The sequence below is a fragment of the Microcaecilia unicolor genome, chromosome 6, assembly GCF_901765095.1.
Source record: "Microcaecilia unicolor chromosome 6, aMicUni1.1, whole genome shotgun sequence".
Taxonomy (NCBI): Eukaryota; Metazoa; Chordata; class Amphibia; order Gymnophiona; family Siphonopidae; genus Microcaecilia; species Microcaecilia unicolor.
In genome coordinates, this window is record NC_044036.1 from 317946043 (window position 1) to 317971038 (window position 24996).

The following is a 24996-nucleotide window of genomic DNA, read 5'->3' on the forward strand; positions in this document are numbered from 1 at the left end:
TTGATTTCATTATATTTATATCTTTTACTATTGCTTTCAATAGCGTTTGTAATGTTTTGGGTGTACTTGTGACTCCACCTACTGCCAGCAAGCTACGCCTCCTGGCTTCAACCCATAGCAAGGAGGTTTAATAGACAGCAGTGGAAGTGAGCCTATCTAGTACATTGTAAGGAAGGAAGTCAATTTGGTTAATCTGTTTCCACTCCTCCGCGCACTGCGCGCAGCCGTCATCTCCAGTACACTCAAAACAAAGCAAGCAAACCTATGATCTACTGCATCCGCCTTGTCGTTCTTTATTGTTGGTCCATCTGTAACAAGTTTAAAACTGTTTCAATTGGATAGTCAGTGCCTTAAAAAGGTGGAGGACAAAATATATATATTTTTTACTTATTGGACAGCTTTTTCATTTATTTTAAAGCTTCCCATATCCCGTATGTAAACACAAATCACTAGACTGGGTAAAATATATGAATAGCTGTAAAACAGCAAATTTAAACTCTGTATTTTGTGCTAATTTTTCTACACTAAAAACTACATACACAAAAAGTAGCACATATGAGTTTATCTTGTTGGGCAGACTGGATGGACCGTGCAGGTCTTTTTCTGCCGTCATCTACTATGCTATGTTATGTTACATAAATAACTAAATAAATACACTATATACAATACAGATAGCCAAATTTCATTTAGGATATCCTGTTTCCTGGTGGGGTTCATCTTAACTGTTGTTGTAATCTGCCTTGGCAAGCCTGGTGTTATAAAGATGATGGAATATATTTAAATTAAATGGAAGTAGAATTAAACTCTCCTTTCACTGGGGCACATGGAATCACATCTTCATTTGTTTTGTAGAAGTTTACCTTCTAGATACACAAATGGATAATTCTGTTTGAACATGTTGCAGGGGCAAGTGGTTTTACAAGTCAAAATAAAAATAAATATTTTGTTTCATACAGATCTCTTTTGTTTAAACATAAATGGGCTATAAGCCCCTAATGCAGTCCATTGGTTTTCTTATATTTTGGTTTTTTTTTGTGATAACTTATACTGTTACTAATCAATGGGACTCAACCACACCATTAAATATTAATGTTACTTAATCCTCAAAGAGTGGTTAACAAATTACGTGGCAGTAACTTTCACGCAATGATGGAGGAAAAAGCCTTTGTATCCCCGATCCAGAAAAAGGGTTTTTATTCTGATTGCAGGGAGTGAGATCTTCATCAGCTTAAAAAAACTCCTTCTTGATTCAAATTTAAATTTACTATTTTGTCTTGTATCTAGTATTTTATCTTACATAGTTTAATCACGAAGCAGCAAGCACTTATCTTTATAGTCCGACGGGGTCTCGTTTCGCTGTGTTCGGCTTTCTCAAGGATATAGACCTTGTGCTTGAGCTGGTTTCTGTAATACAAAAAAAAACGAGCCACTAAAAAACTGCCTACCTCCAATGCTCATATCTATAATATTGTACATGTCCAAGGATGCAAGCGTCTACCCTTATTTTGTATGTCCCCATAAAAATGCTAGATGGACTTACTATTTTCCCAATATGACTTCTCATCGGTGTGCTCTGCAGGCTATTCAAAAATGGCGGCTGCTTTTCTTGACGCTCATTAATGCAGCTCGCTTACAATTGGTGGAGAACCTTTAAAGTGCCCATGTTATCAAAATTGCTTAAAGAGCCCGCACTAAAAAAATGTTACCCATTGGATCACGGTGTTGAGACCTCCGGGTTCTAGGGATTTTAGCCTGAAAATCCACCGCTGCTCTAATTGTAGGAGGCGTTTCGCTCTATTTCCTCTTCTCATATCTCCTACACTCCTTCCCAAGAACTCCATTCACTAGGCAAATCTCTCCTAACTACACCCTTCTCCTCCATCGCTAACTCCAGACTCCGTTCCTTTTGTCTTACCGCACCTTATGCCTGGAATGGGGTTCCTGAGCCGTTACGTCTAGCTCCATCCCTGGCCGCCTTCAAATCCGGGCTAAAGGCCTACCTATTTGATGCTGCTTTTGACTCCTAACTTGTCACTTGCTCATAACCTTTATCTTGTCTTCCTCTCTTCAATAGTCCCTTTTCCTTTGTGTCCTTCTCTCTGTCCTACCCTTATCCTTATTGGTCCTGTCTGTCTGTCCTGGTTTAGATTGTAAGCTCTTTTGAGCAGGGACTGTCTTTCTTCATGTTCAATTGTGAAGCGCTGCATATGACTGGTAGTGCTATAGAAATGATTTATAGTAGTAGTAGTAATATCTGTTTTGATCTGATCAATCACAAAGCAGTGAAATTGTGCAAAATCATGTTTAGTCCCATTGCAATGTGCTACTAAGGGGGAACCTAATTGCATCCGCTTCAGTCAAGATTTGTGTTCCAATAATCAAATATGTAATTGCCTCCTGGTTTTCCCTATGTATAGTTTTTGACAGGGACACTGTAGTGCATAAATTACAAAATCAGAGTGGCAATTAGTATGGGAATTAATAAAATATCCCTTCGAATCCACTGGATTGGTGAATTCATTGCCTTCTCTGGTGATGACAGACGTGCTGCACCCTCCGCACTTGAAGTGGCCCCTTGGTTCCTCGTTTGTGATGTCCAAACCGAGTTCCAGTTCCAGCCGAGCTGATGCTGATTCCAGTCCGAGTTCCAGTCCTGATTCCTGTTCCAGTTCCTGCCCAGCTGACCATGGTCATGTGTCAAAGCTCCTCCGTAGGTTTCACCATTGTTACCCATGGAGACCTGAATTTCCTTTGGAGACCTGGAGCTCCTGTGGGGACACGGGAGCCTTGAGGGGGAGGTACTGTTACGATTGTGGTCGTGACCCCTCTCAAACTTACCTTAGTTCTGGTGGTCAGCTTCTTAGCTGGCTTCTGTCTGTTCTTCCTGAGTTACCTTTGTCTCTGTCTATGTGTGCAGGCTGCTTCCAGCGTGGCTCTAATTACTCCACTATACTGCACCTGTGTGTGTTGCCTGAGTTAGCTCTGTCTCTGTGTGCTGGCTGCTTCCAGCGTGGCTCTAATTACTTCACTATACTGCACCTGTGTGTGTTAAGCCTCTCTGTGCTTCAGTATGCTTTCTGACTGTGTCCTGTACTAGTGACATCATCAGTCAGGGCCTTGATAAGTAAGTGGTGTTCTTCCATTCAGGGTCTTTGCAAACGCCAAAGGTCCAGGTTAGTGTTGGTGCAGTTAGCACTTCTGCCTTGCTTTTGTCTGGGTGCCTGGTGGCACTTCTGAATCCTGTCTGCTTTTGGCTCCCTTTCCCTCCTGTCTGAGAACCCTGTATTCCTGGTGCAGCTAGCACTTCTGCCTTGCTCTTGTCTTGGTGCCTGGTGGCACTTCTGAATCCTGTCAGCTTTTGGCTTCCTTTCCCTCCTGTCTGAGTACCCTGAACCCCTGTCTGCCCTGTTTTTGTCTAGGTGCCTGTGGGCACTTCTGAACCCTGTCTGCCCTGCTTTTGTCTAGGTGCCTGTGGGCACTTCTGAATCCTGATTCCTGGTGTTCCAGCCTGCTAGTTCCAGTACCGGTTTCCCTCAAAGTCCTGCCAGCTGCCTGCACCCAAGGGCTCAACCCCTGGGGAACAGCGGCTAAGTGTAGATGAAGCCTGGTTCTAGTCCCGTGTGTTCCTGTCCAGTGTGTTCCAGTTCAGTGCGTACCAGTCCGGTACGTTCTAGCCCAGTGTTGGTTGGTGGGTTTTGTCTGCTGCTGCGTCTCCTAGTCAGCAGCCCAAGGGCTCACGATTACTCCAGAGTCCATGCCTGCGTGTTTTGAACCTGAGAACCTAACACCCTGTTATCACCCTTCCAGATGAGAAAAACGTCATCGATATATCTTAACCATATCAAAATAGTATTCTTGTATGGACATTTGCCCAGCCATTTTTCTTCATATTGTGCCATAAATTAATTCGCTACTGATGGTGCAAATGTTGCCCCCATGGCTATGCCCGATGTCTGTAAATATAATTTGTCCTGGAAAATAAAATTTTCTTTCAAAGCTATTGTGCTGAGTTCCATCAAAAATTCAGTAGGCACCTCCATGGATCGCAGGTGTCTGTCCAACAATTTTTTTATGACCAGTAAGGCTTCATTTTGGGGAATTGATGCATATAGTGACTTAATATCCAGCGTCACTAATAGAATCCTTTTGTCTGGGGGTATTGCAATGCCCTCTAACATGAGGAGAAAGTGTTTGGTGTTCCTTATATAGGATGGGGTAGTTATCACTAAAGGTTTTAGAAAGTAGTCCACAAAAATAGAAAGTGGTTCTAATATTGAACCGTGAGATGACAGAATGGGATGTCCCGGGGGATTTTGTAATCTTTTGTGAATCTTGGGCAAGCAGTAGATTACTGGAATTACTGGGAATTCCCTGTTCAAAAATGCATATTCTTTTTTAGTCAGGAACCCCTCCTTGAATCCGGTTAAAGTGATTTCTCTAATAGTTGTCTCATAGGTTTGCCAACACCCATTGCAAACTGGATATATGCCCCAGTCACCTACTCAAATCTGCCCCCGGCGGTTTCATAGCAGACCTCAAATCCCACCTAAAAGGAGCCCTAACTCACCAAATGACCACCGGAGGGAATCGGGGATGACCTCCCCTTACTCCCCCAGTGGTCACCAACCCCCCTCCATTTCAAACATTGTGTATATCCTAGAGGAGGATGACATATATACATCATCATATTGCTATTATTATATCCAGCAATTATATTATAAATAAAAATATAGCTTGGATTCATGTAACTAAAGAAAAAAAGCCATCAGAGCAGAAAGCTAGGAGCTGAGAGCTCAAGCTTTAGAAAAATAGATGGGTGTAAGAAGATATTAGAAGTGAACAGCAGACAAGGAGAACTCCCAGGCCTAATAGAATTTTGTGTCTATTAGTTCATATAATTAAAATTATATATCTAATAATAACAATTTTAGTATAGTATCAAAATGAAAAATTTGCCTTGCTTAGAACTTTGTAATAAGTAGATGAAAACATACAAAAACAAGAACAAGCTAGTCAATAGCGATACTCTATCACTGAAGTCATTTCCATTTAAGTACTAGAAAATCCGAGTAGAGGGGGAGGGAGGTTGGGGGGGGGAAGGGGTTATAGGAGTGGGAAGGGTAATGTTCAATGCATAATAGAGGGACATGTGTATTATTAGATAGGAGAACAATCCTTTGAAGGAGCACATTAAGAGGACCCACCAGTAAATATTGTTGGGATAATATACTGAGTAAAACACAAGTTATAAATATTGGAGTTTCATATAAAAGTTTATTGTTAATAGTTATGCAACTGCACAGTAATTATACATGTACACATTATAAATATAGGAGAAAACAAGAAGGAAGGGATAGGGGAGAAAAGTTTGGAAAACATTGATGATGGACGTTTTAGGTTTAGTAATGTGTACTAGACTTCGCTGTTATACGATTTATATTGACTGAGATGGAATTGTATACAATGTGACCTCATCAATAAAAAATTGTTGAAACATAAGTACTAGAAAATCAACATAACAAAAGTCATTAACCAGCTTATTTTTGAACGAGAAGGCCGGCGATCTTCCAACACAAATCAGGAGATGGCCAGGCATCTCCTGAGCCTGGCCAAATAGTATAATCGAAAGTTGATTTTAGCCGGCTTCAACTGCATTCCGTCGCAGCGCCAGCCAAAGTTAAAGGAGGCATTTCGGCAGGGTATGGAAGGCAGGATGGGGGCGTGGTTACAGATGGCCAGCTTCACTTGGTCCATTTATTTTTAGGACCAAGTCTCAAAAAATTGCCCCAACTGACCAGATGACCACTGGAGGGAATAGGGGATCACCTCCCCTTACTCCCCCAGTGGTCACCAACCCCCTCCCACGCCCCAAAAAACAATTGTAAGCATTTTTTGCCAGCTTCTATGCCAGCCTCAAATGTCATACCCAGCTCCATGACAACAGTATGCAGGTCCCTGGAGCAGTTTTTAGTGGGTGCAGTGCACTTCAGACAGGTGGACCCAGGCCCATCCCCCCCTACCTGTTACACTTGTGGTGGTAAATGGGAGCCCTCCAAAACCCACTGTACCCACATGTAGGTGCCCCCTTTCACCCATAAGGGCTATGGTAATGGTGTAGAGATGTGGGGAGTGGGTTTTGGGGGGATTTGGGGGGCTCAGCACCCAAGGTAAGGGAACTATGCACCTGGGAGCTATTTGTTTTTTTAAGAAGTGCCCCCTAGGGTGCCCGGTTGGTGTCCTAGCATGTGAGGGGGACCAGTGCACTACAAATGCTGGCTCCTCCCATGACCAAATGCCTTGGATTTGGCCGGGTTTGAGATGGCCGGCATTATTTTCCATTATGGCCGAAAACCGATGCCAGCCATCTCAAACCCGGCGAACTCTGACATTCGGCCGGGCCCAACCGTATTAGCGAAAAAAAGATGGCCGGCCATCTTTTAAAAAAAACGGTTGGCTCCGCCCACTTACGGCCCCACGATTATGCGCCTCCATGTGGTTTAGTAAAAAGGTCCCCTGGTTGTTTAAAGGAAAAAAGTTTAATATTGATACAGCAGACAGAGCATTTTCCACATGAGTAATGACTATTAATTATTGACCTCTCCATTGTAGTTACATTCCCAAAAGTGGACGAGACTAACATACTTCTTAAATGTTCATCTCTTTTGTATGCTATCATCAAATTTTTGCCAGAAAAAGCATCGTTTGTTCTCTCAAGGTGTCAATGTTGACATAGAATTCTGACAATGTTTCTTGATAAACGATTAAATTCTAGTGTACAGACCATTTTATAATTCTTCTTCTTCAATGTAGTTTTCAAAAATTCCTCTCCGCTCTTCAAATCTGCTCTCCTATAACATTTCTTAACACATTTTGCAGGGTATCCTATATCCAAGAACCTACATCTTAAGCTGTTGTAATGAAGTAATTTGTTTGACATCTGTAGGTTTCCAGTACACGTCTGTCTGAAAAATGCCATTCTTATTAAAAATGTCAAAGAAAGGGATTTTCTCTTTAATATAATCCATTTTGAATTTGATGTTCTCATCCAGACTGTTGAGCCATCGAAAAAAACATACAAGATCTTCTTCACTTCCTTTCCAAACTGCAAAAATATCATCAATAAATCTTTTCCAACCAGCAACTGATTGTTTTAGGGGTGTATTGTAAAAAATGTTTCTTTCAAAATTGGCCATATATACATTGTCAATAGAGAGTGAAATAGTGCAACCCATAGCTGTCCCTCAAATCAGATGATAACAAATGTTAAAACAAAATTAGTTTTGTCTCAATGCAATTTCTGCCAAACACATAAAAAATTAAACCAGTATTCCCCTTCGATATGGATTCTTACACAAAGCTCCTCAAATGATGTCCAACGCTGCATCCTGCGGAATGTTCGTATATAACAACTCCACATCGTGTGACTAGAAAACACTCTTCTTTGATATAAGTACATAAGTAATGCCATACTGGGAAAAGACCAAAGGTACATCGAACCTAGCATCCTGTCCCCGGCAGCGGCCAATCCAGGTCAAGGGCACCTGGCAAGCTACCCAAACGTACAAACATTTTATACAAGTTACTCCCGAAATTGTGGATTTTTCCCAAGTCCATTTAGTAGCGGTTTATGGACTTGTCCTTTAGGAAACTGTCCAACCCCTTTTTAAACTCTGCCAAGCTAACCACCTTCACTACATTCTCCGGCAACGAATTCCAGAGTTTAATTACGCGTTGGGTGAAGAAAAATGTTCTCCTATTTGTTTTAAATGTACTACAGTGTAGTTTAATCGCATGCCCCCTAGTCCTAGTATTTTTGGAAAGCGTGAACAGAAGCTTCACACTTTCCAAAAATACTAGGATTAGGGGGCATGCGATGAAACTACAGTGTAGTAAATTTAAAACAAATAGGAGAAAAGTTTTCTTCACCCAACGCGTAAGCAACATTGAACCGAAACTTGTTTTTGGTTAATTGTGGGAAATCACTCATTTTATAGTACTTGATTCAGAAAGTTGATGATGTCTGAGGAATCTCTTACATAAGATGGAATGTGAGGAATAAGTGGTCGAAGGAACTTGTCTATAAAAATGAAAAGTGGTTCTAAAATAGATTAATTTCCAGAGACTGTAGATCTCCCAGGAGGATTTTCTAATGATTTCAGTATTTTGGGCAAAATGTACAAACTGGGAATGCGTGGATATTGTACACACAAAAATTGTAATTATTTTTTTTAGTGATATAGCCACCTTTGAGACCTATCTTCAAAATTGCATCGATGGATTGGTTTTTTTAATAAAAGCTGTAGGATCACCGGGAGATGACTATAAGATGAGTGATTTCCCACAATTAACCAAAAACAAGTTTCGGTTCAATGTGGCTTACAATTAACAGAAAAAGATTAAAATGTAGTTATAAAATTACATATTAGTGTTTAAGCATCAGTAATAGATACAATTAACCATTACATTTATTGACAAGGTAGGTGTTTGATTATTTTCTGAACTGAAGGTAATTTGCAATACTTCTTATGTCCTTTGGTGTTGAATTCTACCATTTAGAACCCAAATAGCTGAATCCAGCAATGTAAATATTATTTTTTGTCTATTAGATTGTAAGCTCTTTGAGCAGGGACTGTCTTTCTTCTATGTTTGTGCAGCGCTGCGTACTCCTTGTAGCGCTATAGAAGTGATAAATAGTAGTAGTAGTAGTCTCTTGTAACCAGAGCTAATATTGTGATGTCATAATGCCTCAGGCCACCAATAAGAGCCAACCTCATCAGTGATGTCACAATGGCTTGATTGTCCTATACTTGGCTCACTTTTATTACATAGCTCTTTGAGCAGGGACTGTCTTTCTTCTATGTTTGTGCAGCGCTGCGTACGCCTTGTAGCGCTATAGAAATGCTAAATATCTTGTAAATTAAGGGCCCCTTTTACCAAGCTGTGGTGAAAGGGGGCTTACGCTGGCATTGCCATGTTTTTGATATGTGCGGGTAAAAGGTAGGTCTTGCTTTTCTGCAGGAAATGGCCATTTCGGGGGGGGGGCAGTCCTTACCACCACCCATTGAGGTGGCGGTAAGGGCTCCCGTGCTAACCAGGTGGTAACTGGGCAGCACGCTGGGGGTAGGAAGTACCACCGGGCTGCTGTGGTAGCTCGACAGTACTTCCTTTTTTAGCGAGCGGTAAGTCCGCATTGGGTTTACTGCTGCTTTGTAAAAGGGGTCCTAAGTTTTTACATTTGGGTAAGTGAAGTAGTAAATAGCCTCTCATTCCTGGACGCGCATTTATTGTTAATAACTCAGTCAAGTCTAGAATGTAGTCAGGAGACATGACAAACAGTATTTTGAAAGTAATAGTGCTAGTTTTCAAAAATAAACTGACTTTAAATAGTAGGAGGGGCAAGCCTTCAGGAATGTGCGTTTCGTATACTGCATAGGGCTTATTTTACCCAGACACAACTATACAAGTCAGGGGGCATCCATACCGCTACCTGCCTGAAATGTCAGAGGGCAGATAATACGCTATATCATGCGATATGGGTGTGCCCTTTAATAAAAAGATACTGGAGACACATAGCTGTATTTCTGTCTACAATTGTCAATTGTGATATAGCATTGAACCCCCTATGTTTAATATTAGATAAACATGACACCTTTCCCAGATTAAACAAAGACAAAATAATGCTGTGCTGCAAAGTATGTCTCATTGCCAAAAAATGCATAATGCAGCACTGGACCTCTGCACACCCTCCGACCTTCTGGCATTGGCGGAACCAGGTACACCAATTGCTTACTTGGGAAGCGAGAGAGGCAAAAGGGACATAGGTTAATAGGGGGGGGGAGGGGGATCTTTTGATCAAGATGTGATATTGGTTATATTATACAGCTGAGACCAAAGGATAACAAATGAAAACACATAAGACAATGGAGGCTGATATTATTATACTTTATTATGTAAATGATGTTATTCTTTTTCTTTTGTCAATAATTTCACAATAATATGTCAGCTTATTGGAGGGGAGGAATGGGGAGGGGAGGGGGAGGGGGAAAAATGGAAAAAAGGGGGGGGGGGAATTATTACAAAAATATTGTTGATGTTATACTTAGTTGACTGTGAAGTATATGTACTAATTTTGGTGTTTGTATAACGGTCTGCTATTATGATAATACAATAAAAAAGTTGAAACATAAACTGACTTTAATTGGGAGCCAGAGTAACATTACAAGCAGTGGGGTTACTTTTTCATATTTTTATTTTTTAAATATCAATCTCGCTGTTGTATTTTGAGCGGTCTGCAGTGATTGCAGTATGTTTTCTTTGCACCTTACATAAACTGCCTTGCAATAGCCTAAGTGTGACAATATCAACAATTGTACTGAAAAATGCAATGATTGTCTGTGGAAATAATCTCTAATCCTTCTCAATTTCCATAAAGTTTTGAAACTTTTTGATATGACTGCTGAAACTTGACTTTCAAAAGACAGATGTTTATCAAAAATGATACCTAAGATTTTTAGTTGTGTTTCAATTGGGTACGTTTGTTCGTCAATTTTGAAATATTGGTAAGAGGTAGGATTATGTGAGCTGGACAAAACCAGGAAATTGGTTTTATCGCTATTTAGTTTAAGCTTAAATACTGTAAGCCCAATTTTCCATGAGGTACAGACCATTTTTAACCTTGTCCAGTATCTCTGAGGTGTCATTACAGAAGGAAGGGTGTGTATATATATATATTAGTGACATCATCAGTATATATAAATGGATTAAATCCCATTTTGTCAATTTTTCCCCCAAGTGGAGCTACGGTATCATAACATTTTTTTAATTAAAAAATATAGGTAATATTGGAGAGCCTTGAGGTACTCCACATTCTGAGATCCAAGAAGCTGAAAACTGGTTAGATATCTTAACATGGTAAGATTTTTTTTTTTTAAAGAAGACATTAAACCAAGTAGCTACTGCACCACTGATTTCCATGTTGTTGAGAAGATTCGTTAGTGTTGAATTATTACATCAATCTGTAAATTCACATTTGCTCTGTGTCCAAGATGACAATCCCACCACCCTTATCTGCTGGTTTTATTGTGATCTTTATATCTTTCTTCAAAGAATCATTGCCTATTCTTTCAGACTTATTAAAATTCAAATATTTATTTTTATTAGCTTCTTGCAATTGTGAAATCTCTTTCAAAACAATGTGCCCTGTTTACTAAGCTGCGCTAATGGCATACTAACATCTTTAGCGTGCGCTAATTTCCCACCTTCTCACCTCAAACGTACGCTAAACGCTAAAGTCGCCCACAGGAACATAAAAGCTAGCGCACCTTAGTAAACAGGGCCCAATGCTTTCATATGCCTGGATCACTGGATTCTGAACGCCAGGTGGCATCCACCTACTGTCTTTCTTGACAATAGACATATCTGATGCTCTTGCAATCTGTTTTGCGAAGTAATCAACAATCTTGAGTTTGCATGTGAATCTTAAAAAACTAAATTCTGGTACTGAAAGCATTGTAATACAGAGTAGGCACTAATTATAAACCTTTACTTAACACGTTGGTCTCAGTCAACGTTCTGCTTGATAAGTTGTAAACTCTATTCAATTTTCAATCTGTGCTATGGGTTGATACCGGTTTTAGTAACTATTGGCCTTTGTGATGGTGGTGGCATAATGTTCCTTCCTCCTCCTCTGCCCCTCCCTCTTCCCCTGAAGGGAAGTATATGTATTTTTTTACATGCCCCTCCCTTCCACTGTTGAGTGTTTCCTCCAAATTTTCCCTAATTGAAAAACCTGTTCATCAATATTTAATCGGGGGAGAGAGGTTGTACAGTGGAGCTGCTGCATTTCCTTGTGTGTTTATGTTCTTGTCTAGTCATCTTCTCAACACCTCGATTATACATAGCATCATTTCTGTATCTCTTGTCATCTTCTCTAAACTCACTTCTCTTTGGATCATCTGCTGGTTGTCTTTTATAACCCTGATTTTTCCTATTTCAATGCCATTGGTAAACATTTCCAAATTGGTAGACCAAATCATCTCTATTGAATTATCAAATTGAACCTTAGTTCCTTCTTAAATGAATCTAATTGAAGCTTATAGTCCTGGTGAAGCTTCCTTTATCATTCCCATTGATGTACATACCACCACTTATTCCAGGGTCATCATTATACTATTGATATCAGTGGTGATTTTATGCTGGTCAGTGAGCTGGAATCCTTTCAACTTGCTTCCTTTCCCCTGTTGGAGTGGAAGATGGAACTCAAGATTATACCTGCTTTCCTCAATTGTTTTAGGCAATGGCATAACAGTGATTACGTTATTTATTTATTTTGCTGCATTTGTATCCCACATTTTCCCACCTCTTTGCAGGCTCAATCAAGAAAATTAGAAGTAAAGAAATGATTAACACATATCAGATATGCAAAATGTGGGATAAAGTATAGCATTAAATAATAACAGTATGATTAAAGTAACCAAATTAGGAGTTCAATGTTGATTAATTCTAATACAGATGTGATGACGAGTCTTTTATGAAGGATTCTTATTATAAGTCTCGTTGAATAAGTTAGTTTTCAATGACCTCCGGAAGGCTGACAGTGTTTACATTATTTACATTGTAGATACATTTATTTTAAAGGAAATATATCCCCTTTCTTAAGTAGGCTGAAGAAAACTGACATGTTTTTCAATACTAGGCCGCAACCAAATAATATGATAAAAAAACACGGAGGATTTCCAAAGTTTATGGACCTTTAATGTAGTTACAAATTGAACACATCTGAGACCCGACACAGCTGTGTTTCGGCATGTGAACCTGTCTCAGGGGTCAACAAACCAGTGAGTGAGCGAGCATGTGTCCGTGTGAATACAGGTAAACAGATGTTGAAAGAATCTGGTCCAATGCTAAACTGTCCTAGAATCTGTGTTAAAATAAGGCACTGGTGTTGTGCTTATTTGTGCAGCTCTGCAAAAGGCCAGTGACATAGCTCACTATTTGTTTGCTGTTTGTCAGGTTTTGGATTTTCTCCTTAATACTAGACCAGAACATATTTGAAACCATGTTGAGAATATATCTTTGATTGAATCAAACTGAAAATGACTACAGATTCACTACTCACTTTTTTCTTTCTATTTTTATAAATGCTATAAAGCACCAAAACTAGCTTGCATCGCATTTGTAATAGGCTTTCATGCTAGAAAAGGCTCCAACATGTCCTCCATCTCAGGCCGCCCTGCAGACAATACACACGACACAAGCTTAACAAACCCCTTGACCAAGCGCGCTCCCGCACGGCCGGGCGCGGCGGCGCGTGCTGCCTTTACAGCCTCGCAACATGTTATATTCATTCTGCCGCGTTCACGCGAAGCCACGCACTCCTCTCCGCGCCAATGGGATGGCACGGTGCGGCTCGTGCCCGCGCACGCAGGGGGCCGTGACGGCGATAAGGGAAAGCGAGGTGGGCGTGCGCGCTCCCTCCCCTTCCCACAGGCACTCGGCGCGGGTTCAGGCTCTTTGTGCTGCGGACGACCATCCGGTATCATTATGGCGGACGAGAAGCCCAAGGTGAGATGCGGAGGCCGCCCCGGGAATCGCGAGGAGCCCGGCGGAGGGAGCCGAAACCGCGTCCCCCTCCCCCGCTGCTCCGCAGGGCGCCGGCTTCGGGCCCTTTTCCGCGCCATTTTCCCCTCGCGGTGCGGCCGGGGCCTGCTCTAGTGCCCTCGTCGCCCTGGGATCTGGGTCCCTCCATCCCCTGCAGGCGGTGAAACCTTCCAGCTGCCTTGGGCTCCCTGAACGCCCACGGGAGGTCAAGGGATGGAGGGAAGTGGCCGCTTACCTCTGGAATTAGGCGCCATTAACGGGCTCCCGTGCCGGTTCCCTAGGAATGGATGGGGGAGGGGTGTTTCCAGGTAGAAGAAGTAGCCTCAGGGTGTTGAGGGACTTCGGTGATGGAGAGGTCGGTCCACTTTGGTCATGAAGCCGTTAATGTAAACTCTTTTTTTAACTCTCGATGCCCGAGGTGACAACTTCCCGTTAGAAGGAAAACAGAAGAACTCGTGTGTTCCTTTTCTCTCCTCCCAGATGTACTTGTGTTCTCTTTTATATAACCTCAGGTGCTGTTTTGTTGGTTGGGACTTGTTTTTTTTTGCCCAAGCGGCACATTCTGTAAGTCTCATTTCTTGTAGTTGACCAGCTTACTAGTGGTTTTCAGTTGATTGTTTAAATAAAAGAAACCTGTTTTCGCAAAACATGTTTACTCGTTTTGCTGGAATTCTCTTAAACTAAGGTGGTGGTGGTGGTGGTCCCGTTTCGGAAAGGGCATGTAACGGGAATCACAATGATAATTTGCACTATTGATTCAGAGGTTCGATTAGGTGTGTCCAGAGGGCACTAATGGGAACGTTTATGTCGGAGCGTTTATATGCAAAGCAGTGGCACGAATTCTTATAACTTCTGATTTATTTATTTATATATGTTTCTTTCTTTTTGTTTAGAAAGACAGTGCATAGACCCATGAATTCTAGAATGAGTAAAATATAGCTGCTTAATTTGGTGGTTCTCAGTGTTATAGTTCAGAATGAGTTGTGAGTACAAACAGCTGGTAGTAACCTGTTTGCCCTAATGTTTTGTTCCTGTGGATGATGCTTGATAAGCCTATGAGATGAGACATATAGTAAATATGTGTATGTTAAAGGGGGGGGGGGGGGAACAAGGAATATGGTAGGCAAAACACTGGGCAAAGGGGGACTCTCTGACTCTTTTTCCTGAATACACTCTCCTTCCCACCTCAGACTTGCTGCTGATATATTTCCATAAGTTATTCTCTTTAATTGATATACCGTATAATTCTGTGAATGTGTGCGCTACCCAATATTTCATTCTAGACTCGGAAGACTGAGGGAACACCATGCAGTTTAAACTCGCTGAGAGCTATCTGGTACTGGAAGAAAATAGAATAATTGGCCAAAAGGTTGTGAAATATAGGGGGAGATTAACAATTTTTTTTTGGGGGGGGGGGAGGGGTTGGTATAAACCAGTTTGAAGGGAATGGGTGTGGAGGTTGATGGGATGTCTGTCATTTTTTCATCTTATGGTTTTGGCTGCCACACTTAATGTTTTTGGACACGCAGGCCCCCACTTGAAAAATAGCAGAGATCTCTGCCTTAGTCTAACTTGGGCATAAGTAGATCTCTTCCAGGAGGAAGAATACTGTAGAGCAGCATCAGAAAACTTCCTCAAGGGAAGAGTGGTAGATGTATGCTAGTGGAGGTGGAAACAAATAGAATTTTGAAATGTAGTACTACTAATTTCTGTACTGCCACTAGACATATGCAGTGTTGTACAAAAATACATATGACATTTCCCTTGACATTGCTTAGTATATGCAAGACAGGACAAATGACAACACTGGATAAACACAGATAATCTCTAGTTGCGAGACACACATCTCTGTTTTATGCTATAGCAGCGTGCATGAAACTGGTAGATTGGATGGCCTAATCTTGCATGTAGTTTTTCTTTGTAAACTGTGTAAGAAAATGTATCTTATACATAGTGGCACACAATGTCACAATTGGCATAGAGGGTGATCACCAGCTTCTAGACTGAGATTTTAATTCCATAATGTTTGTATTTCAGATCTCTAATGCTGTCTCTCATTTTCTCTATATACTGAACAGGAAGGCGTGAAGACTGAAAATAATGACCATATTAATCTGAAAGTAGCAGGGCAAGATGGTTCTGTGGTGCAGTTTAAGATTAAAAGGCAAACGCCACTTAATAAACTAATGAAAGCCTATTGTGAAAGACAGGTAAGCATCTGGGATAAATCCTGATATTATACCAAAACTCTAGGGTGCAAGGTCTTGTTTCCTTCTGAGATAGCTATAGCTTGAGTGTGGAATATTATATTGTAGATATTGTGACAATTTTTTTTTTTAATCCAAGGAATCACTAGTGTTGTTTAGTATGTACCAAATTTTATAAAATGTTTTGTTAGATGTCTGGTTTTCTCTCTTACACTAGGACTTTGTGGGTTTATGAACCCAGGTATGTTTGACCCACTCCCTTTTTTTTTTTTTGTCTTATTCTGGAGTGCTTCTGATGTTGTGGAAATTGGTTATAATATTGTAGTATTTATGGTGTTGGACTGTTTCATAAAGCCAACATTTTTTCTTTGCTTTACCTTTGCCAACTCATTTCAAAGCTTTCATACTGTCAGTGATGCACACTGTCATCTAGGTAGTTGCGTCAGTTTTTATAAAAATATTATATATTCCAGCAAGTTAATCTATGGGTATGTGATTTGATACGCTAAAAACTGCTTATGGTATTTTGTCACTTTGTAATTGAACATGTATTTTCCCATCACATGGAGGCATATTTTCAAAGCACTTTGGGAGGCTAAGTTCCATAGGTTTCTATGGAACTTTGGGAGGCTAAGTGCTTTGAAAATGAGCCTCATAGGAGTTTAAATTAAGTCTTATATTCGTATGTGTTTGTAAATTGTGAATATAGGTGTTCTATTTTTCAGCTAATGAAGGGTTCTTTAAGGATACAAAAATGTGTGCAACTGTTGCTGGGTGTCTTTTTTTTTTTTTTTTTTTTTTTTCCTGGTGTGGACAAATAACTGAGTGGGGGATACAAGATAAACTAAGGGAGGAATGATACTACCAGGGAATGTTTTTCTGGCTATCCATTAAACACCTATTTTAACATTTTTGCATTGAGCATTTTTTGGTGTCTTATCAGTTAAAACCTAAAATAAGAAGCCTTAATATGCATGGCAAGAAACTATTCTGCCCAAATTCAAGAAAAAGTAGTAAGTCTTAGTAGCTGTTTTATTTGGAAATGAACCCTAAATCCTGATTGGGTGCTGTTATTTAGTTTTTGAAGTTCTGAGAGGGCTTGTGGAATCTATCCCTAGAAGAAACTATTTAGTGAATGATCAAAGTAGTTTGCACTTCTTGGGTGTGATGGTACATATTGATGGTTCCTTCAGTTCATATGGGAAGATAATCTTGTCACATTTCTTGTGTGAACTGTTATATATGATTCTCGTGGTTGTACTGTCAATTTTAGGGGCAGCGTAGACATTAGTGTTATTTGGCAGTGAAGTCTGCTTCATGTCTGTGCAGAAACACCTAAGACCTGAGTTTGGTTTCTGTTTTTTTTTTTTTTTTTTTGGGGGGGGGGGGGTATTTGCTTGTTGCTTCTACAGCATTCTCTACACTACACTCGTACTGTACTGGTTGTGAAGAGCTATTGAAATGGTTAGATATAAAAATTAAGCTGAAACTTGGCAAAATAAATTAGAATCTGCATTTAGGTTGTGTTAATTGATTGTGTACACTTTGAGAAATTACAAATGCATTTATTAGGATTTATTTACTGCCTTTTTGAAGGAATTCGCTCAAGGCAGTGTACAATAAGAATAAATCAAACATGAGCAATAGACAATTACAACAGCAAAAACATTAAAATAATACAAAGTATGGCATACAACTCATTTTCAAAGCACTTAGCCTCCCAAAGTTCCATAGAAACCTATAGAACTTAGCCTCCCAAAGTGCTTTGAAAATATGCCTCATAGTATACTACTTACAATGCCAACATAATATGTAATATAACATTTTAATTGACAGTGTAGGGTATAAGCAAAGATGGAACATAGGTAAGAGAGTAAGAGGAGTTAGAAAGTAAGGTGACTAATTTTAAAGAAAGTTGCACTTAAGGTCAGAGATGGTTAACATATGGATAGGTAAGAGAGTAAGAGGAGTTAGAAAATAAGGTGACTAATGAAAGGTGCACATGAGGTCAGAGATGGTTAAATATTATCTCAGCTAGGGTAGGAGTGGTTAAATATGTCCTGCTGCAGCATGTGCAGCCCATGGCACTCGTGTATGGGACTGAGACTTAACAAGTTAGTTACTTCTTCCATTCAAGGCCTGGTTGAAGAGCCAAGCTTTCACCTGCTTCCCGAAGTAGAGATAGTCTTGTGTTAAGTGGAGCCTTTCAGGGAAGTGCATTCCAGAGTGTGGGGGCTATTCTGGAGAAGGCTGTTTTTCAGGTATCACATTGTGTAATGTCTTTTGGAGAGGGTTGTGGTTAGGGATACTCCTTGGGAGGTCCTTGGGGTTGTGTAGAGGATCATCTTATTCTTCAGGGACTTGGGGCCATTTCCTTTTAAGAGCCTTGAAGATCAGACATAGAGTTTTAAATTTAGCCCTGTATTGTACTGGTAGCCACTTTGCTTTGGGACAGATAGTGAAATTGATATCTTTAAGGTTTCTCAGTAGATAGCAGGAAAGTGCAGTCACTGATGTTGGTGACATCCTCTTGGGCGGTAGCCACATGGACCTCATTGCAGCAGTCCTGACTGCAAAGCAGCTAGTAGGTATTGTTTTGTTTTTGTGATGGTTGGATATTTAATCCAACCAACCTGGCAAAGACTAATAGGGAAAAAAGATCAATGTGTGAAAATTGATATTAAAAGAAAAATGATGCCAAAGACTCTTATGTACGTTAAGAGGGTGTTTTTAAAGGCTGCTTGATATAAAATGAGCCACTGTAAGTTAATGTTGGAACTGTAATAATAATTTTAACATAGGCATTCACTAGGTGCCAGCATTCCATAATTTTTTGAAAAATAGTGACCATGATCATTCTTCCTTCTGAGTCTTCAACTAGAATTAGGAAAGGAATAGAAAATAACATAATATTATAATGCCTCTATCGTTTCATAGGGGCATTAAGCTCTTTTAATAGTTAAGCTCTTGAACTCATTGCCAGAGGATGTCTTAAAAGCAGAGTAGCTGGATTTAACAAATGGACATGTTTCTGGAGGTAAAGTCCATAGACTGTTATGCTAGCCAGGGGAAAGCCACTACGTATTCCTGGAGTTTGTAGTGTGGCATCTTGCTACTTTTGGGGATTCTACTAGGTACTTGTGACCTGGATTGGCCACTATTAAAAACAGAAGACTGGACTAAATGGGCTTTTGGTCTGATTAGTATGGCAATTAGGTTCTTATGTACTTGGACACATTTTTGAGTAAATGCAGTCAAACTTAGAAGGGGATATTTTTTGTCCAGTGGAAAGTGATAGGCTAATTTTCAACCTAAAATGTCTGAACTTCTCTGAGCTGCAGGCTTCAAACAGACACTTGCCTAAACTCAGTTAAGCTCAAAAAGTCACTTAGTGTGGCAGGTATTGTAGATTCCTTTCTTTTCACATGTGATTTTATGTAATGTGCTCAAGAGTTGCCCTTGCAAAACAATTGTCTTCCTCTTGATTCTAAAACGTATATGTTAATCCTTTGTATAGCTATATCCAGATTTGTTTACTGGAATGTTCTTTGATAATTTTAAAATAGTAAACATATACTGGATTTCCTAGCGGAGTCATGGAACTAAAGGTACTTCTAGATAATACAGGTTTCAAATCCCCTGTTTCAGGACTGGTTGGTATTGGGTTTATCATGTAATGTATTCATGCTTGGGAACGGAGGCAAAATGGTGGCTACTGTAGTTCTGGCCCAGGAAGTGATCCAGAGGGTATAGAGAGCTGTCCTTCATACAGTAGGCCAGAGAAGGTTCCTGAAGATGTCCAAGATAGAAGGATCAAAGCTGAAGGGCTGTAGAGGGAGGAAGGACAAGAAAGGTGTGGTATAAAGAAAATTAATAAAATAGCTGTGATTCTCAAATCTGGGCCTGGAGGCATCCCAGGCAGTCAGGTTTTCAGGATATGCATGAGAGATTTGTATGAACTTACTCCACTGCATGCAAGTCTAAATCTATCTAACTTTTCATTGTGGTTATCCTGAAAATCTGACTGGCTGGGGTGCCTTCTGGACCAGGTTTGGGAATCATTGAAATAACTCACAAAATTTTCAGAGTAAAAGTTTTAAAACAGAAAAGTTGGACCATTTGGCTTTGTCACGTTACTTAATATTTTGAACCTGTGTTTAGTGTCCTTACTGTGTTTAGCATTTTTAAAGGTAAAGCAAGTAAATTCCGTAGCTCACTGGTAATGATTACCTTCTGAACTGGTAATTTGTTGGTATGCTTAATTTCTGTTTTAGGAATGGTCTTGGCAGTTCTAAAAATGTGTAGTCCAAATCTAATGCCTTCTAATTGTTCATACCTTAAATAAATAGGGACAATATAATTTGAATAAATGTTATCAGATTTTTGCATTGTAAGATAACCTTTTTTTAAAACTCATGAATAATTCAGTCCAGTGGTGTGTTAATTGGGAACAGTTCTAATGACGAGGTTGCTTTGAAAGTTCACACTTACCATGTAATGCTAGTGATGGTTTGGTGTGTGTGTGTGTGGGGGGGGGGGGGGGGGGGAGAGTAGGGGAAGAGGCAAAATGGCCAGTTACCTGGGACCCAACCATAGAAGATCAGATTAAAGGGTACACAGTATTTAAGTACTGCATTTACATAGTGATGAGGTAAGAATGGAGTGTGGTGACTGGGAGGTTCACAACTAAGGTACTGTCCATGTATAATGCAACCTACATAAAACCAGAAGCAGGTTTGTTACATACTGTACAGGAATGTAGTTTTAGAGCTTCAGACCTTCAAATACATTTTGCCTTTCAGTGAATGAAATGATGGTAATCTGAAGTACATCACCTTTTGTACAGAATTGTGTGTAGTACTTTATGAACCACAGTAATCCATAATGACTTCACCACCTGCTTTCTTTGGTGTGTGTGTAGGGTTTGTCAATGAGGCAGATCAGATTCCGGTTTGATGGGCAGCCAATCAATGAAACAGATACACCTGCACAGGTATGGAATCTTTTGGTAGCAGTTTTTATAGAATGGGTTACCAAAGGTAGTAACTGAAGTTTGTCACTGTAAGCAATGAAGTGCCAAACAGGTTATTGCAAGTATTTGGCATAAATTAGTTCTTTTTAGCATTTAGCTTTCTAAGCAGTGTGCTTCTGCACAGTTGGGTAGCTAGCAGTAAACAGGTTGGGCTGGCCCAGTGGCAGTACTGTGCATTGCTATGTGGAAGCTCTCAATTGTCACATCTGTTTTGTAGGTTGGCAGGGGATACTACAAACCCTTATTGGTAGGGGGAGGGCAAATTGTAGTTACTGCATAAGTGTGACCACTAGTGGTAAGATTCAAGGCCCATCATTGCTGGGTTCTTGGAGTCCTAATTATGGTAGTGACCAGATTGAGTAGAGGATATAATAGTATTTGGAAAAACCCGAAGTAGTTAAACATAAGTCATAATACCCATAGGTTTGAGTTCAAGTGCTTTTTCTGCACACCTGTTACCTATTCCTTGTACTTGACAGAATTGCTCAGGGTCATGAAGTCACAAGGGCAACAGGGCTTGGGAGCAGGAATTAGTTTATTTGTAAAATTGATTGTCTCATGCCTCTGAGTACCCTTCAACCACTTTCTAATAAGTGATGTTGTATAAGTAGACCACCCCTGAAATTCAGTGTTGAACCAAAATGCTATGAAGTTCTTAACTATAGAAAGTCTCTGAAATGAATATGGCTGGCAAAGAACTTGATTAAGGTGCAAATCATGACTACGGTAAACAGTATTGTTAGAGGCTTTTTGTAGAGAATATTTAGTTTTTGGAAGATAGTGAAGATTTGGTTATCTGAATTTGATAATTTTTTTTTTTTGTTCTACATTACCTTTTCTCAAGGGTCTGTGTTGGTCTTTTATATCCCACTGTGAGTGCTTTGGCTTTTAAATTCTATTAAACACTATCTTGGCAAATTAATTCTCCATTGCCTCAGGTACAACTTAAATTGTAAGTTTCTTTGGGCAGGGAGAATGACCCTTTTGAGTTATGATTTGGAAGGATGGGTAATTCAGTAATGTATGCTTTTGTTTGCATGGGCTATCAAATCTACCCATCAACATCTAAGCTGAACAATATATTCCTCTGTATCTGTCCCATACCAATCTTTATCTGCTGTCATTTGTTTTTCTGTTTGTCTTCTCTTACATCCAATTTAAGTGGAATCAGGGTTTGGGATTACTTATCTGGGAAACTCCCCCCCCCCCCCTCCCAATTATGTTCTCTCTTAAATGTACCTAGACTAATTGCAGCACTGATCTAGGCCAGGGGCCATATAGCAGACCTATTGCAAGAACCCTGCTATCATAGGCTCTGAATCCAGGCACACTAGGTGTTAACTCTTAAGTAATGGCAATGACTCCCTCTTCCTCTATGAATCTAATTTGGAGTTTGTATCACTTTCTAGTCCATCAAAGGATCAGCCTATGCAGGTTACAACAAAGCAAAACTTAATCTAAAAGGAAAAATGTATATACTATAACTACATAGTAGCTTCCTAAAATCCTGCTTGCTCTGCAGCAACCCCAGCTGAGTTGGGACGTGAAAGACCTGACTCATATTGAACTGGGAGCTTCTGCATGGCAGTGCCACTGATCACTGGGTTGGGCCAACTGACTGAACTGTATTGTGGCTACTTGTGATGAGCTAGAGGCTTGGAAATATTATGCAGGGATCAGATTTACTCTTATTCTGTATAGAGTGCTGCTCTTCTGGCTCTGCTTTTTTGTTTGTTTTTATTTAATTTTGGAAATTAACTGGTACTTAGTGCTCATCTGTTTGCTCACTACCAAGTCTGACTACAGTGAATTGTATGCAGCTACATTATATTTACAACTGACAAGTGTTTGGAGACACTAATATTGTCATATGATGGTGCATAGCATTACACAGCCTTAGGGGCAGAAAATTTAACTTTTTCTTTGTGGTTTCTTTCAGCAGCTTTGTGTTAAACATTCTCTCCTCTGCTGGACCTGTAAGAGTGGCTTGTATGACGTGCTTGATACTGTAAATTATATAATGGGGTGGGGGAGGGGAGATATTATTTTGTGATACTCTTAAGGGTAAGTGTTGCTGCCTAGATGTGTGAAGGCTAATTCCTTATATTGTATAACCTGGACCAGCTTGTATTTATTTTTTAAAGTTACAGTAATGTTGAAAAACCTATATGTAACTTTTTGTTTTGTTCAGTTGGAAATGGAGGATGAAGATACAATTGATGTATTCCAGCAGCAGACGGGAGGCATATTCTAAAGAGGAACCTACTTCTTTATTCTTGAACTGTGTTCCTACCACCACCATCACCTGGTCACAAAAATATCCGAGATCTGTTTCGGCCATATTCTGACTACTGCAGTATAGTTTTCTTCAGCCCGTTTCTTTATTGTACATAAAATATGCGGTATATGTGCACACATGCTTGCTTTCTTTTTTAGAACTGGCTCCACATTTGACCAACAAAAGGAGATGGGGTGGACAGGCTTGGAAATATTTCTGTGAATAGTCTCCCCTATCAGTCGCACGCTCATTCATCTTCTCTATTACAGTAAATTATTTTGCTTTCACTGTTTAAAAAAAAAAAAAAAAAACAACTAAAAAAGGAAGCAAACCTGAGTACCTTGTTTATGATTGGATAATTTCATTTTTTTTCTTTTATCATTGTTAAACCAAGGACGATTTTATAACTTTTTTGTATGTAGCTGTTACATGTAGAACAATCTGTCTGAGTAGGGGTGAATTACTAGAAAACCTTTTCTAGCTAGTTTTTCCCTTAAAAGTCCAGTGTCTTGTTTAAATAAACTTGTTTAAAAGAAACTAGTTTTCTTTCTTGGAAACAAATCTGATATCCTAAAGTTTTAGATGCTGATAAATTATGAGTAATGGGATGGCATGCTTCTGCACTTGGCTTTTCTGTACTTTAGTTCAGATGCCTCAGTGGATTAATCGGGAACATTATATGTGGGTTTTTTTTTTTTTTTTTTGCTTTCATGAGAGGAGTACAGGTATTAAGAAAAACCTGTAATTGGATAACCCTATTATACTGAAGACTTGGTGTTTTAAGGCTGGTAAGTATGTGGTTGTGTGGTAAGCTATTGGGAAAAAAATCTGCAAAAGTGGCTGGTGCCATTTTGGATACGAGTGTTGATAACTAGTTAAAGGAATTTCTACCACACCTATTTGTATGGTAATGCCATCTCCTTTAGTAATTGGCATAAATATTACTGTGGGTTAGGGTGGTGGACTCTGGTCCTGAGGAACTGAGTTCGATTCCCACTCCAGGCACAGGCAGCTCCTTGTGACTCTGGGCAAGTCACTTAACCCTCCATTGCCCCATGTAAGCCACATTGAGCCTGCCATGAGTGGGAAAGCGCAGGGTACAAATAAATATTACTTTTGAAAACATTAAGCACAAAACTAGCCAGTTAGCATACAAATACTCTCCCTTGATCTCCATAGATGCAAAAGTGTGTGTGGGGGGGTTGGATTTAGTTATGGTTCCTTGAATTAAGTTGACTGCTTTTCTCCTAAAAAGAACTTGTCAAATCATTCCATGAGATACTATTTTTAGATACAGCTGGGAAACCTGTAACTATTTAGTGAGCTTCATTGCATATATGAAGCAATCAGAACTGGGCATGCTAATCTGGTTTCAGGGAGGGTCAGAATAGAACATTGACCAAACATGCCTAAATCTTTGCACACAACTGTATATCTTGATAAGGAATAAAATTAATAAATTTGTGTTGAAATAGAAAAGCAAAGAAACAGCCTTGCTCTTCTTTTTTTTTTTTTTTTTTTTTTTTTTTGAAAGAAAATGAAGAAAAATGTACCTAAAGAAGGGTTCTCAACCCACTCTGCAGCACTTGCCCAATCAGTTGGGTTTTCAGGATAATCCATAATTTATACATAGATTTGAGTGCACTTGTCTCCTCCATTGAATGAAATTTCTTATGCATATTTCAAATTCTGCACCCTGGTTCATAAAATTATCTTCGGCGACGCCCCGGGATATATGACAGGCCTCATAGACCCTACCAACCAGAAACACATCCGAATCATCACGGGCATATCTAAATCTCCACTACCCAAGCTGCAAAGGACTTAAATACAAATCAACTTACGCATCCAGTTTCTCCTACATATGCACACAACTGTGG

General features: G+C 39.8%; 1 protein-coding gene across 2 annotated transcripts; it reads left to right on the top strand.

Annotated features, from left to right (window-relative positions):
- Positions 1-13443: 13443 nt before the first annotated feature.
- SUMO2 (small ubiquitin like modifier 2) lies at positions 13444-23428 on the top strand. 2 transcript variants are annotated; one of them, XM_030208305.1, is made up of 4 exons: positions 13450-13563; positions 15678-15809; positions 20728-20799; positions 23030-23428. In XM_030208305.1, the coding sequence occupies exons 1-4, from the start codon at positions 13543-13545 to the stop codon at positions 23090-23092; spliced, it is 288 nt and encodes a 95-aa protein (XP_030064165.1). In that variant the 5' UTR covers positions 13450-13542; the 3' UTR covers positions 23093-23428. The 2 variants fall into 2 exon arrangements, with proteins under 2 accessions (XP_030064166.1, XP_030064165.1); XM_030208306.1 differs by lacking the exon at positions 20728-20799 and having other exon boundaries at positions 13444-13563.
- The last annotated feature ends 1568 nt before the right edge of the window (positions 23429-24996 follow it).

Excerpts from the sequence above, each read along its gene's own strand:
- SUMO2 (XM_030208305.1), top strand. The coding sequence starts at position 13,543 with ATGGCGGACGAGAAGCCCAAG. Across the intron at positions 13,564-15,677 it reads TGGCGGACGAGAAGCCCAAG|GAAGGCGTGAAGACTGAAAA; the intron begins GTGAGATGCGGA and ends TATACTGAACAG. Across the intron at positions 15,810-20,727 it reads AAGCCTATTGTGAAAGACAG|GGTTTGTCAATGAGGCAGAT; the intron begins GTAAGCATCTGG and ends GTGTGTGTGTAG.